We start from the raw sequence: 16344 nt of genomic DNA, 5'->3' as shown, positions 1-16344 counted from the left end.
AGCAAAGATAGTAATTTTCATTAATAATATCAAACATATAGCATCGTTTTTGCCCTTTACCTTTTGTTTAAAAATAGGCTTTACAAATCAGTCACATTTGTTTTGCTTCTGAATCTTTATTTGCCTGAACTTGTATTATCCTTTTTTTATGGAAATGAGCATAATAAGAGTTAAAACTTTTCAAAAATATTCAAAATCATGACAGTCATGTTTTAAAATTTTAAATTTTTGAAGTCAATTGTCACAGTTAGAAATGTCAAATATTTGAGCAATTTTTAAAGCAATCTTACTCAAATTAACTGATTGAAGATTTACAAGTATTGCAACTATAATTCCCTTAGGAGCACTGCAATTATCACCATTCTTTAATTCATTGCACTTGGGTTCTTTAGGTAAAATTAGCAGTATGCTACTAGCTCCTACAGCTCCACCTGTATGAAAAGCACAAAAATCACTCTTTTGACAAAACTTGCATTCTTGTTTTTCTGCTTGTAAAAACCAACCCATTCCATACTTGGCTTCTTTATTAACCTCAACTGGAGACCATAATGCTTCAACAGTTTTTGATTTGAGATAGCCTGGAAGCGCACTATTGTTTGATTGATTAATGTCATTTGATAATTTTGAACCTTTATCAGCAATTATGTTCAAACTTGAATTTTTATTCAACAAAAAAGATGGTTTGAACTGAAGGCTGTAAAGCATTGCATTCCCAAATTGTAACAAATCACCAACAGTGGATAAAAGGCCACCACCAGCCCATTTAAAAGAGTTGTCAACATAAGGTGCATTTAAAATTTTCCCATTCTTATCCTTAGTATAATTCCTAGAAAAATAAGAGAAAATCATGTAAAAGAACCATAGTGAAATTTTTAAGCAATGAACAATGAAAGTACGAATTATAAAACTTTTGAGCAGGAGAGACACAGAATGTATTTTAAGTACAAAATATTTTCAATTTTGAGTAGCCAGAATTTACAATGATTTTCAGTTGTGGGAAAACTACTCTGTATCCTGTTTTTGTATGCAAGTCAGAATGCACACTTTTCTAGCAAATCACCATGAAATATGCTGATAAGATTTATATAATATAGATCAAATTTTATGAAATTCTATTCATATGTTTCTGAAACTTGAATAAGATAGTTTGTTCAAAGTAAAAAGGCATAATTGTTGATTCAAGTTTGGAAAAAAAAAAGATTTTTTTTTTTTAAATTTCAGCAAAAACATTTAGAAACCTTCAGTCATTTTATCAAATTGATATTGCCCATTGTAACTTCAAAAAATTTCAACTGTTAAGAAGAACAATTTTCTTAATTGTTATGGATATTGCTTTGTAGGAATAAAATATATATGGTAATAAAACAAAACAATTATAAACACAATTTTTTCTGGTTGTTGTAATCAGTAATAGTCCAAGAGCCCATGAGTGCCAGACCTATGTCATAGTATAAAGGCCCTTTTTTTTCACAAGCACATCACAGCAGGTAAAAATGGTTCCCTATTATTTAGGCTGAGTTGCGTCGGCTTTCGCGGGAAACAGGTAGCAAAGGTGCATAAAATTGCTGCAAAAACTATAGATCATAGATTCATTCCATGTCATGTGATCTCGTAGTCCCCATCCAAGCACCTCTGATTTGGAGGATGTTTTAGAGAGCTGCAGACATTAACTAACCTATGTAAATTTTCAGCTTTCAAGACACAAATCATAAGGGTCTAGGATACCTCAAAAAGAAAGAAAAAAGTGAACTCCGAAATGGCCTCCAACAGAAGACTTGCCTGAATATGGCAATTCGCTTTACGAATCTGATCAGCCATTTCGGAGCCCCATTCTTTTTTTGATACTAGATCTTCAGGATTTAGGTCTTGGAAGCTGAATATTTGTATAGGTTAGTTTCAAAGGCATGTCTGCACTTCGTTCAAACAAGAGATGGTAGGGTGGAAGCGACGAGGTCACTTAACATGGAATGACGCTTAGTTTCAGATGCACCTTTACTACCTGTGTCCTGCCAATGCCAGAGCGATTCAGCTTAAATAATAGGGAACTTTTCGTACTTGCTGTGATGTGTGCTTACACAGAAAAGTATTGAGCCTTTAAACTATGAAGTAGGTCTGGCACTCACAGGCTCTTGCTCTGAAATAAATTTACCAGCGGGAAAACTATGTATGGAAGCAATGTATGAAATGGAGAAATGCAGGAAAAAACAAAGTGAAGGATAAACATATTGGAATTAGTTAATCACAAAAACAAAATAAGAAAGCAAAAAATGAAAACAATAAAAGCAAGAAATGTACGACGTTTACATAAAAATAATAAAAAAACTAAACCAATTTTAACAAAGGAGTCCACACAGAAGAAAAATAGGGAATTGCAGTAAGATCGTTAACTAAATTAGAACGGTTCTTCAGGATGTGGAAAGATTCCCAAAAATCAAGATCTAACGGATTGGGACATTTTTGGGTAATTTGATAAGAGTTAAAATCAAAAGAGTGATTCGATTCCCAACAGTGTTGGGCAATACTGGATTTATTCAGCTGTTGTAACAAGTAAATTTATTGCTAATTTATTCAGAGTGGTTTCATTTTTGGAATTTTCGCATTGTTTATGGGTTTTCTTGAAAAATTTATTACTTAACGGTTTTTTCCTGATGGAATTATATAATAAATTTTGCCTCCAGGTGTCATTTTATCTTTTTTGTTTCGTTTAATTTCTATTTTTTGATATTTATACTATCTCCTGTTCCACCGTGTTGCTTTTCTCGGATGACTTTTCATCCATAAGCTCACACCTCTTTGCATTGAAAAAGGATTTCCTTGTAACACCGAAACACGTGTCTGCAATTTTTTGCAAATTTTGTGCTTAATGACGTTGGATTACTGATTTTTTTGAATACAATGTACATATTCTTATATATACGGCATGTTTGAATGTGTGTATGTATCTTATACCATTTAGAGTTCTAAAAATCTATAACAATATACATCTTATCTGTTGAGAAAAACAAATACATTTTATTTGCTAAACTGCCAAAAAATAATATAATGAAAATATGTGATTAGATCTGTTGAAAAAAAACCTTTTACTTGATCAAAAGGTAATTTGATTGCACTATCTTAGTGAAATTGTCTGATTGTTTTGTGAAAACACCTAGTGTTATTCTTTACTCTTTAAATCTTAGCTATTAAATTTACTAGCTAATCTGCAGTGCTATTAAATTTACTTAATTTAATAGCACTGCAATACACAATAATGTTGCTGAAGATAAATTAATTACCTTGATCTATGATAGACTAAAACATGATTGATATCTAGGTGAGTATTTGCCATTCCCAAGTTTTTTAGAAGCTTAGTGAGATGAATAGAAAATTCTTCTTTAGCAGCTGATTCCACAATAGCACTAATTAAAGTCCATGCATGAGTTGAATAATGAAATCTGGTTCCTGAAATAAAATATAGAATGCAACTTTGTTTAGCTTAATTGTATACATGAGAGTCAAAAATCAGCACAGTTGCACCAAAGTTAGTAGGGATTTTAGGATTTGGCAAATATCGGGGCCATGAAAAACAATAATCATTGTTTAGAATTTTTAAAGCAGAATAGTCATGCAAACAACATAAAGAAAACATATACAGTCAAACCTGCTTATTTTAAACTCTCTATGTCGAAATTCTTCGATTTTCCAGCATTTATACATAAATTCAATGTCCCAAGTTTATCTCAAATGAATTTTTCCAAAAACCTGTATATCTTGAATTCTGACTACACTGCATTAGGAGACATAAAGCATTTTTTCTAATATCAGCAGTCATTAATCCTCCAAGTCTTATGAGTCATGTAGTTCAGGGAAAACTCTTTGTACAAGGAGCAATTTTTCTAAGAATGTCATATTCCATCCCCTTGAGGGGGGGGGATTATTGAACATTGTAAAACCTTCCTAAATTTTACTTTAAAGTTATCGAGACCAGTTTTTTTTTTTTTTTGTTCTTTTCTCTGGCCTTTATAATTGGAAATTGTTTGTGGCCTTTGGACATTATTTCAACTAAGGAAAAAGTAAAAATCTCAGCATTTTTCAACAACTCTTAAAAAATAATTTTCATCTTTAATGGTATGCACAAACTTGCTATTGATATAATCATTAAAATTAGTAAAAGGCATACAGTATATATTCGTGTATAAGTCAAGAAATTTAGTACAAAAAATGAGGTTAAAAATTAGAGAGTTCACTTATATACGCGGCAGAATGAAAATTTTTCCTGAATAATTCTTGGGAAAAAAACACTTGAAAATGTGAACATTTTACCCAATTTTAGACCAACTCTTTAAAGTAGGTGCTATAAACAGGTGCCATACTTACACATTCTGCTATAATTTTACATGTTCTGACTATGACATAGAGACTAAATAATTACAGTAAACGGCCCACTACGGTAAAAGGGAAGGAATCCTGACAGTCGCGAACTAATGCTGATTGATTGGCGTTGTTGTGTAAAGACTTCAATGGAATTTTTGTCATTCGGCAAGACAAAAGTGTATGAGCCCCCTCCCGAATCCACAGCTTTGTTTGTTTCATACTTTACAGCTCAGATATTCAGTGCATTTTGCTTATCTTTTTTAAATATTGGTTGGGAAGTAAATGTTGGGATTTACTTTTGTTTGAGACTCTAAACCATTATGGTCTATTTTAGAGAGTTCAATATGAAATTGATATCCTCCACCAGCACCGCTCCATTAACTTTCATAATGTCTCCATGAAGAATGGTACAATATACCTCTAAATACCACTCAGCATTTGTTATGAATCAATTCCTAGGTGAACCCAAACTGTATTTACATGCCAAAGGCATGGTTCTGCTTCATACTAATAAAGAATTTTTTATATATCTCAGGTGTTTCCATTATTTTGATAACTACCTGCATACACTCCATCATATTCCTTTTTTACCATGTGTTTAAAACTTTTTTGCCTGGCATCTTGTGTGTCTTTTATAACTGTATCTTTTACTTATCTATTAACTCGATGGCTTTCTCAATTGGATTCTTTTCTTGACTGAGCTGCTTTGCTTTTATAAGGTTACTGTTTTTGTTCCTCTTCTGTTGGTGTTTTAAGGCTCTAGGGAAAAGTTGCATGTTTTTGGGACCTTCCCACAAGTATCACAGAAAGAACTTTGCAAAGTAGGGGCTAATCTTCTCCCTAATGACATATTAGTCCTAGCTTCATGTTATTTCTTTGGTATTATTTGGTATTTAATTTTTCCTCTTTTCATATTTTGATATCTTTTTCATTTGGTAATTTCTTGATAAATTCTGTATTTTTGATATTTTTGCCATATTTCAGTTTCTTGATAGCTTATGGTTATGGGTCATTGTTTTGAGCTATTTAAATCTCAGGCTAACATGGATATTAGGAAAAATTATTATTTTAGCAGGTGGAATTTTTTCACTTCTTTTTTTCATGGGGCACAGTGAAAAATATTTTTTATATTGAAATAGTTTTTATTCGATTGTTAAAGAGATTTTTGATCAAATAAATGAGTAAATGAAAGAATGAATGAGTAAACAAAAAGAAAATGAAACAATAAATGAATGAATAATAAATTAATTTCTGAGAAAAAATAAATGAATAAGAAAATAAGTGAATGAATGTATAAAAAAAGGAAAACATTAATTGGAGGAATGTAAATAAAAGAACTAATTAATGAATATGTAAGTGATTTATTAAAGGACTGAACAAGTAAATGAAATGGACTATTTTATTTTGCTCCATCCACTTTTCCCTGCATGCACTTGACTAAATTGACCCTGAGAGTGTGGCCTTTTTAAATTTATTTGTATTTTGGTACTGGCTTCATTTTAATAAACTGTGCTTCAAAGATTTTGTATGGAGTTAAGAGCAAGTTTGTAAGCTGACTTTTTCCTAGCTATGATGTACCACACCAGAGCTTAAACAATTTTGATTCATACAATTTGATTTGTATTTTTGCTTTAGCCCTAGCTAATGGGCGGTAATTTACTGAATTTTGATTCATACCCTACTTATAAACAATTATTAAAAACTTGATTTGCTTGTGTTTACTAAAATTTTCAAGCAACAAATTAGCTAAAAATAGGTTTTGATTTCATATAATTAATCAATTAAGAAACTAAAAATAAATTCAAATGTCCTGCATTTTATGCCAGGAGCACAGAAAAATTTTGCTGTGAAGAAAGGGATGGTTAAATAAAAACATGCTTTTAAATTGTGAAAATATTTTAAATTTTAACATTGATGGCTAAACAATAAAAAGTAACAGAAACTTTCTAGTAAAGTGAACTTAAGTACATGCTATTCTTATCTAAATTGATGAATTACTTAACTTCTGAGCATTTCAGTAATGCTACAAAATAATTTTAAGAAAATAATTAATTTTTTTACTTTAGTTACCGCATCTGAAAGCCATATATAAATTATTTTCAAGTCATTGTACAAACTAAAATTTTTTAAACATTTACTACAATATTTAGCAGTAAGTTACCACCTCTAAGTCAGGGCCTAAGGTAGAACTACATGCAATATGCCATACAGCCCCGTTATCACATCCAGAGACTGCAGTTTCATTCTTGCAGATGTCATCTCATTGAAGCTGAGAGTGCCATTAAACTGGTAGATAAAATGAATTTATCTCACCAGAGAGTGTCCACAGCATAGAGCAATTCAACTCATTAATTGAAGGCAAAGCTAAGGTTTTTAGCAGTAAGTTAACACCCCTAAGCCAGGGCTAAGACAGAACTGCGTGCAATATACCAGACAGCCTAATTATCACATCCAGAGACTGCAGTTTTGTTCTTATTTGAACTCATCAGTCTGGATTAGTGAATAACCAAGCTGAAGGCAGATGTTATCTGTCTCCAGTCACATCTGTCTGGATGTGATAACTGGATTGCCTGGTATATTGCATTTACTACAAATAATTGCATGAAATGAAATCTCAACATAAAAAAAAATTTCACACAACATTTTTTTCAAATGCAACCAAGTAATATCTGTTAGAGGGAAAAAGCTTCTGCAGAAAACAGTAAAGCAAAATGTTACCTGGTTTGGCTACTAATGGGTCTTCTTTAAATAAATCGATAGCAGATTTTACATCTTTAAATTGATCTTTAATGTAGTATTCTTTGTGATCAAATTCTTCTTTTTTCTTATTTGGCTGTTTTTCATTCTTATTCTAAAGAGGAGGATTTTTTTTTAAAATAAATTCAGATAAAACATAGTAACAATTTACTGCATTATTTGAAGTTTTAAAAACTTCCTAACATATACAAAGCATGTTCAATCATAGATGAACATGTAACATCCATAAGTATCAAGAATGAAAAGAAATTTTAAGATATTATGGGGCAAAGATATATAAAGAACTAACTGGTTATTACGCTGAAAACAAATCAAAATGCTAGTTTGATGTCATTAGGTTTTGATTTAAAAAAAAAAAACCTTGGAACCCAACAAAAAACACTCAATTTAGAAAAAAATTCCTCATAACTACTCTATATTGAGTATCAGTAATATAGTCCAATTTTACAAAAAGAAAAAAAATCAGCTTTGGGGGTCATGCTCCCTTTTCCCTACACTTCTCCCCCCCCCCCCTCCAGCCACACTTTTATGATGCACCAGATGCCTATGAATTTCAAGAAATCATTTTCTATCTCTCTCTTTACCACAGTCAGGATTTGTCTTTGGAGGGGGAGGTTTGGATACAACTCTCTGTATATGTAGATAAACTATCACACTAGAATTTGAAACTGTGTTAACACCAAGAGTTTTAGGTTAGGAGGATTGATGCCTAACCTCCTCCTTATTTTGGCATTTTGCTACCTCTTTCAATAAATATCAACCTAAGCATATCTATATCTTTTCCATCTATTTCTTTACCTACTTTTTTTATACTCATCACAAGAAAATACTTTTAAAAAATATAATTTTCCCTTGTCCTGTTTATCAAAATTTTTCTAAATTTATCAATCCCCAAGATCTTTTTTAAATAAATAATCTTTAAAATTAAAAGCGAAAAACATTTTTTAAGTAATGGGGAAAGATAGTAGCAATTAATAAGTATTCTCCATTGAAGTAAAATTGTTTGTTTTCAGTAAGTTACCACCCTACAGCCAGGGCCAAGGCAGAAATACATGAAATACACTGCCAGCTCAGTCATTCCAGCCGAGGACTGCAGTTTCATGCTTATTAGCACTCATCAGCTTGGCATAGGAAGTGACTGAGCTGGAGGTGAAAAACCTCTTAAGGAAGCCAAGAGTGCCAAACAAACTGGTAGCTAATATAAGAGTTAGTACTGACCAGACGAGTGACCAAAGTAATGGAACTCAAAGATTGAAAGCAAGGCATGGTATTTTCAGTAAGTTACCGCCCTACAGCCAGGGCTAAGGCAGAAATATATGAAATATACCGCCAGCTCAGTCATTCCAGCACTAACCAGCTGAGACCTGACTGAATTAACAATGACCAGACGAGTGACCAAAGCAATGGTTCGGTTCAATTCAGTCGGCAGTGTATTTCATGTATTTCTACCTTAGACCTGGCTGTAGGGCGGTAACTTACTGAAAATACCACGCCTTGCCTTTAATTTTCGAGACTAATGCATATTTTTTATCTTCACTTATATAATCACCGACTAATGCATATTTTTCATTTCTGAATCATTTAACTGTAAAAGTAGCTAACAGAAGAAAAATGGAGTAAAACAGCTAATGTTAATTAACTCCGTTAAAACTGATAAAATTGTTAAAGGAAATATTATATAAATAATGAAAGAAACCTTAATTTTAAGTCTACATAGTGTAGTAACAATATAAAGAATGATTTGAGGATCCAATTACTATTTTGAAGACTTTAGTTTGTAGTGCTTTGAAAATATCGGATGTATATCAAAATATCAGAGATATATAAAATATCGGATATTTTCGAAAATATCAAAGTATTTTCAAACCTTGATTAGGCCCACAGGGGATTTCAAAATAAGTACGAGGCATGTTTTTTAAGTAAGGTCCGCTTAATTTTAGACACTAGTAGTTTGTGTGCACACCTCAACGAACACGAGCATCGTGTACCGGCATGCCTTGGGAAACACTGTGCTCATTTTCTGCTCTGTAGCTAACCTGTTTAGTTCTGTTCTGTGCTTCCATAATGTTTAACATTATCAACTTGCCCGCCCCATGTGAGGTTCTCTCAATGATACGCTTTCTGTCAGCAAGGAGCCTGTCTGCTGCAGAAATTCATCGACAAATTTGCGAAGATTTTGCTTCCACTGAAGCCATCAAATTGTCTGTAATCAAAGAAGGGCAACCAGAGCATTCCTCATCATAGGCGTTGTCATTGCCGTTCGTTGCGGTTCGTGCATGAACTTTTGGTGTCTAAAACAAAACGGACCTTACTTAAAAAACATTCCTTGTATTATGGACAAAAGGAAGATCTATGTTCTACGCAATATACACACTAAAGCACAGTGATATAACAACTTAATTTACTTTTCATAATAACAGAAATAATTTTATTTATTACTTCTATATATACAAAGGGGACAATGTTTCTTTCTTTGTACCCGATGGTCCGGAGGCTCTATAGCAAATACAGGCCTGAAACTTCGAACATATCCCGGGGGTCTGAGTCTCATGCCGGAATTCTAAATTTTAAATTAGTTTTTTTTTTAACTGAAGTTTTTAAGGCATATTTTGCCTAATTGGGGGGGGAGAGAGAAAAATCTCCTCTCCCTCTAACATTATGTGTTATTAGAAAGTTTGTTTTGTTTTTTTCTGAACAAGAATATGCATTGTTCCAATTTTCTCAATTAATTAGAAAAGGAGATATGAGCAATTCTAATTGAGCCAATTTTTAAGTCTCTGCTCTATTCAAAACTACATTATGTTAAGGTAAAAGGATCAGTTTTAGAAATTTCATTTTGTGACATCATGTTTGGTATTCAGTGATGTCGAGAACGCATAGGTCCTTTTGTGATTTTTGTTTCGTTTATTGCATTTTTTAACCAACTAAAATATGCATTTTTTCCTTTTTTTTCTAATGATGATTTTCGAACATCCCACAAGATTTTTTTTCCTTTGCCTTAAACAATAACTTTTCACATATTTTCTTATTTTTTCAAAAAAGATTTTGGGGAAAGTTGTTGTTATCGTTTATTGATATTTTACTATTATTATTTTTTATATTTTATATTGTGCGTACGGCAATCGATTCTTTCTCGTTTTTGCTGTTTTTGCAATGCGAATATTTGAATGTTTTGGTGAATTGTTTAAAATTCCATAGAAATTTTTAAAGGTTTTTTGGAAGAGGTATGTATTGCATACGCATTTTAGCGTTAAAAAAATGATCATTTTACATCAAAAGGAGGGAGGCTTAGATTTTTATTTATTCAAGGAACTTCCTTTAAATTTTTAGCATGGGCATCACCACGCAATGCTACTTGTATGTTACATAGAATGAAGTCATAATTTTGACTAAATGAATTTCTAAATTATTATGACGCTCACAATTTCAAAATAACTAAAATCAAATTAACAAAATAAAATATTGCTAAAATAAATAAGCCAATTTAAAGTAGCTGAGACAAAAATTACTAAGATAATTGATAACTTCTAAGTTTCAAAATACTTAAAATATTCACAAGATGCAGAACGATTGAAACCTCATGCACTGATACACAGATATTAAACAGCTTTGAAAGCATGCAGCATTTTAAATAAAAACTTCTCACTGTGGAAAATGGAGGGAAAAAGTAACTGCGGTTGAAAACATTACAGCTGAATATTTATTGAAACTGAATATTAATTTATTATATGTTTAAATTCAAAATTTCAAACATTCTAAGTGTTAAAAATCAAAAAAGTACACATCAATTCTTTCCCTACTATTTTCCATTTTATCATTAAAAAGATTTTGGTTAAAAAAGGTTTTGTAGACTCAACGTATTACTATAAGAAGTGGTTTCTAATGACACACTTGTATAGTTCATTATAAACTGATTACCAATGCATTAGGATGCATGCACACACACACACTTCATTTCAATATTTTTTCAACACTAGAAAATCTGAAAAGTAATGTTCCATCAAGTTTAGGAAAACATAATAATTATTATTAAAATAAAGATAAAAATAATTTGATTTAAAGCAGCATAGCTTAAAATTACTTCCAACTTTCAAAATAATTGAAAAATATTTTTAGGATGTAAAAGGATTGGAATCCCGACACGAAATTATCTGCAGACTACGTACTCAATTTTGGTATGCTACCAAAACATAGCTTTCCCTTACACGAGGCATAAATTACGAAAACTCTGTTCAAATGTCAGAGAGAGTAAAAAATTGGTGAAAATTATTTTAATCTTTAAAATTTAATAAAAGTGTTTTTAGACTAAACAATGCTAGCTAAAGAACAAAACTAGAAAAAGACTTTTTGAACAATCAAAAATTGCTAGTTGTCCTCAAATGATTGAAGTTGGCATTCCGAGTCACTTTTGAACCAACCTCCAAGTGCGGTACTCCTCCTGTGCAGTAGTATTCATGTCCCACAGAACTGACTTTATTTATTCCCAACCCTCTTGACTTTACACAATCCTTTTTAGAGAAAAACAGCATCCAGCCCTTGGCATTAATTTGAATCTTGACTGCTTGAATTCAAGTTATCTATTTCTAATCTAAATTAGTCTTTTTGAGCCACTAATATCAAAAGAGGAGGCAACTGTCAACTTAACTAAATTTACTGACACAAGATGATTAACAGCAGTCATAACTTTTTTTTAATTGTTCTTATCTCTTAAAAGACGATCTTTAAATTAATTAGAAGCCATAGACAATTGAAAGAGGGGTATCGCTACAGGTAGAAAACTTATGTTGATATATGGGAAAGAGTAAGCTTATTTAGCTCTAGACGAGCTTAATGTTAAAATTAAAAATGTAATAAGGCTGCAAGAAATTCAATAGCCAAATTTTACTCACATTAATTCAGAATAAAAGCAGCAATTAGCAAAAACTGTAAATGGGAAACTAATCCTTTAAGCGATTGCAAAAACATGTTGACAACACCACTTTTCAAAACACATTAACTGGTTGTTTTTTTTTTTTTTACTTTAGTTTTTCCTGAAAAATATGCCAACAATTTTTTGTAGTTTATATGATAATGCTCCAATAGTTGTGTTGCACCAGCTTTATGAGGGGCCAAAAAGTAATTCTTAGCTTAGAAATCAAAATGTAATGACTTCTTTTTCTAACAATGACAACCATGATTGAAGTTGTTCTAGTTTTATTCTCCATAATTCCAAGGACTATTTAGAAAATCCAAAGAGTTCCAAGTACCCTGGGAAGAGAATGTTTTTTCAAGTAGTTACCCAGGATCCCAGGAGTTTGTATGCACCCAGCATAAAACATAAGTAAAATGACATTTTAGAACTTTTAAAAATTCTTAAAATGTATATAAATTACTTTATTTGCAGTTATAAATTGCTAACTGCTCCAAGATGTACATCAAAAAAAGAAATTCCCTTGTATACTAAATTTCATGTTTTTAGGCCTTATCCATTTCATGGGACGTGCACTACAAACACACAGAATACTATGCTTAGGTTTTTGACCACTTAAAATGAAAAGCATCAGAAAATATTTAAATAATTATAACGCAGTCTACTTACCTGGGAATCTGCTTTTTCTTCATATAAGCGAACATTTTTGTCATAATGTCGAATGCCACCAATATGTGAAACAAGTTGCCGACATGTTATCTCAACCTATAAGTTAATTCATGTTTGAATTTTTCACATTATTAAAAGAATAAAATCCTTCTACATTTAAGTAAAACTGAGAACTGATTAGTTTACATAATAAGATTTAGGGCTCACTGAAGAAATTATAATGAAAACACTTTGGGAGATAATATTCTATTGAGGATGATTGAGAGATACTAGTTAGGTAAAGACTTTCCACTCCTCTGACCATAGTCATAGTGTTCATAAGTGAATAACAGGAGAATATTGAAGTTTTCATTTTCACAAAGAGATTAATTTATTCTTCTACATCATTACAAAGGCAATCAAAATGGACACCCAGTTTGCCCTTCATTATTTCTCCCCAATCAAGAAAATTCGCTAAAATGTTATTCTGCTCTTCAGTCAGGATGATCTACCATATTTCAAGTTCATAATAGCTGACATGATTGTTAAAATTTGATTAAAAGGCTGAAAAATAAACTGTATATCAGAATAACTCATATTTTTCATATTTCCACCCATCTCTTTTACCAGAACAAAATAATTCCTTGATGTCTTGAATCCATTGTCATTCTAAATTAAAAGAACTTCAGTTTCAGAAAGAGAAATTCAGTCAACTTCACTTCAATTTCATTTTAAATCTTCATAAAGTAAGTTGGGTTAAGTTTGGTAAATCTTTAAGGTAAACTGCGGTAATGATATCAACAACTGGATAAAAAAATTTCAAATGAACCTGACAAAAAGAATGAGCCAGCAAGATAAAATATAGGAAGAGCTGAAAATAATCCACAACACAAAGGTTTAAATGTCTAAGTCATAGAATCACATAGTAGACAAAAATGAGAGAATGCTACAGAAAAGGATGCAATCAGATTTTAAACTAAGTAAAATATTAGCACTAGTGAATAGAAGTGTAATGAGAGCTGAAATGCATTACATTTTATGCCCAATGAGTAAACCTTGGCAGCAATGCAGCTGGATAATTTCTGAATTTGAACTTCAACAGAATTTCCATGTAATATTCTCAAAATATTTCTAAAAAAACATATGATTACAAGTTTTATAACAGAAGTTTTATGATGAAAAAAACAAATTATGAGCATTATACCAGTAAACTAATGCTAAAATGCATTTGAACTTGTTTCTGTCATAAGTAGATGTACTTCATAAAAAATACTGACATTATTATTGAGCAAAAATGTACAGAAATATTAAAATAATAATAATAGTTGAATATTAACTTATTGTCCATACCACTTTATTTGGAGCGAAGGAGAGTCAGAAGGGAGATGATTCAGTTGTTTAAATGCATCAAAATGAAAGACATTAAAGGGTTATTTTATTTTTTTTTAATGAAAAGCAAGATAAAGGGTCATTGTTTTAAGCTATTCAAATCTCAGGCTATTCTGGAAATAAGGAAAAATTACTACTAGCATCATGGGCACTTGGAACAGCTTACGGGAAGAGGCGGTAATGAGCAAGGGGGTGGATAGCTTCAAGTGGACCATTGATCTTCATTGGAGACTAATAAACTGACTAGGACCAGCCTAGCTGGGCCGAGAGCTTGTTGCTTGTTGTCACATTTGTATTATTTTTTAAAGGTTGAAATTTGAAAACCCTATTATAGGCTAGACACAGCTTATAAAAAAAAATATAAGCTCGAAAATTTTTTTTTCTAACTTCATTACATGGCAAGTATAAAATTGACATGTAGGGAGAAAAGGGGGCACATGGGTGAACATGGTGTGTTTTACTAAGATGGCCTCAAGCAAAAAATCTGGAAAAATTCTCAAATAAAGACAGTACCAGTTGTACCTCTTGGACAAACATTTAGAGCTACGAGCCATTTTATGTGTCTGTGGTGATAACTTCTTTGTTTTATCAGGTGTTGAAAAAATATTTTCACAGTTTTCTTCACGTAAAAACAGTTTTGAAACTAACTGCAATGCTAAACCTAAGTACTACAAACCATTTTATGAACATTCAAGAAAATTTATGACAATGTTTGAATTTTTTTATTAAATTAAGAAGTCTTTATTTTTGCGAGTTAGCTCTAAAGTAGATGATGGGGCACTTGAGGACACAACATCTAGGGGCACAAGTGAACAGTACTAATAGCGGCTCTCCATAATATTATTATTAGTGATTAGATATTGTAAGTGTTAAAAAATGTGTAAATATTTATAATTATTATTTTTCTACAATTAGTTTAAATTTATTGTAAATTGTTATTAATGTTATTAAGTATTTATTTATTTATGTTTATTATTTTTATTTTTTAAATGTTATCAAAATAATTAATTAATTTTAATTAATTCAATAATTTAGTGTCATATAATACTTACAGGAAATAAAAAGACAAAATATTTTCATTTAATTAAAAACTGAAGTTCAAAATCATTTTAAAACACATTATCAAGCAATGTATGAAGCTTAAAAGCCAAATATGTATAGAATAACCCTTACATAATAAAAAGTTCTTTGTATTATGTAGTCATATTAGTTTTTTTCTATTTTATTCGATGATCAGAACAGGCTATGAGACTTTAGAATTTGACAGTGAGCGGCTATATATATTCAGGGAGAAATACTGTACAATACTGTACAACTGAAACTGACAAAGTATAGGTTACAAACCCCTTAACGTATTTGTTATTTAGGTATATGTTTCATACTGAAGAATTTTCCTTTAAGTGGTCTAAGGACCCTTAACCTTCAAAATTTTTGACTTTCAGGAAAAAAAATATATGTTATGCATAATTTAATTTTGAACAATTTAATACCTGATTCACTACCATGCGCAAGAAACTTTTCAAGTTATCGAAAAAAATGTGTAAACTTTCCCCATAGATATTTATGGTTACAGCAGCTGTTTAAGCCTCTTTTTCTCAGGCGCCGGCTTCTTGTTTTGCATGCTTGATATCTAAGAAAGTTTTTTATGTATTTCGGTAAAACTTTTTATGCATGTTTGTCTGATTTATTTTTATGATCTGAACCTAAATTTTGACTAAAAATGAAAGTTAATATTTAATATATATATATATATATATATATATATATATATATATATATATATATATATATATATATATATATATATATATATTCACCCAAAATTCTGGAAAATTTTGATATTAAATTATAAAATTTCAAAAAGATAAATAAATAATTTTAAAAAAATAAATAAATTTAGGTTCATATCATGAAAGTAAACCAGACAAACATGTATTAAAAGTTTTACGGAAATATATAAAAAACTTTCTGAAATATCATGCACACAAAACGAGAAACCTGAAAAAACGCAACCTGAGAGATAGAGGCTTAAACAGCTGCTGTTAACATAAATCTCTAGGAGGTAAATATACGCATTTTTTCGATAAGTTGAAAAGTTTTTTGCGTATGCTAATAAATAAGGTTTCAAATTGTTCAGAATTAAATTATGCATAACTTATATTTTTTCCAGAAGGTCGAAAATTTTGAAGGTTAAGGGTCTTTAGACCCCTTTAAATGTTATATTTCTAATGCATTTTTTACCCATGTTCATATGTGCCCTAAGCTTGTTTACATGTGTCCCTCTATAG

The 16344-nt window shown here is 30.9% G+C and overlaps 1 protein-coding gene across 1 annotated transcript in view; it reads right to left on the bottom strand.

Annotated features, from left to right (window-relative positions):
- Window positions 1-234: 234 nt before the first annotated feature.
- The window catches only part of LOC129231162 (serine beta-lactamase-like protein LACTB, mitochondrial), a 45602-nt gene continuing 29492 nt past the window's right edge, over window positions 235-16344 (bottom strand). The window contains exons 4-7 of the mRNA XM_054865410.1: window positions 12689-12784; window positions 7072-7204; window positions 3276-3441; window positions 235-826 (exon numbers count right to left, since the gene is read on the bottom strand). Coding sequence (XP_054721385.1) covers window positions 235-826; window positions 3276-3441; window positions 7072-7204; window positions 12689-12784 — 987 coding nt within the window. The remainder of the gene's footprint in view (window positions 827-3275; window positions 3442-7071; window positions 7205-12688; window positions 12785-16344) is intronic.

This window comes from Uloborus diversus, chromosome 10 (genome assembly GCF_026930045.1).
Source record: "Uloborus diversus isolate 005 chromosome 10, Udiv.v.3.1, whole genome shotgun sequence".
NCBI classification, from domain to species: Eukaryota; Metazoa; Arthropoda; class Arachnida; order Araneae; family Uloboridae; genus Uloborus; species Uloborus diversus.
Note: the sequence above shows the minus strand (reverse complement) of the source record. Positions and strands in the feature narration are given on the sequence as shown.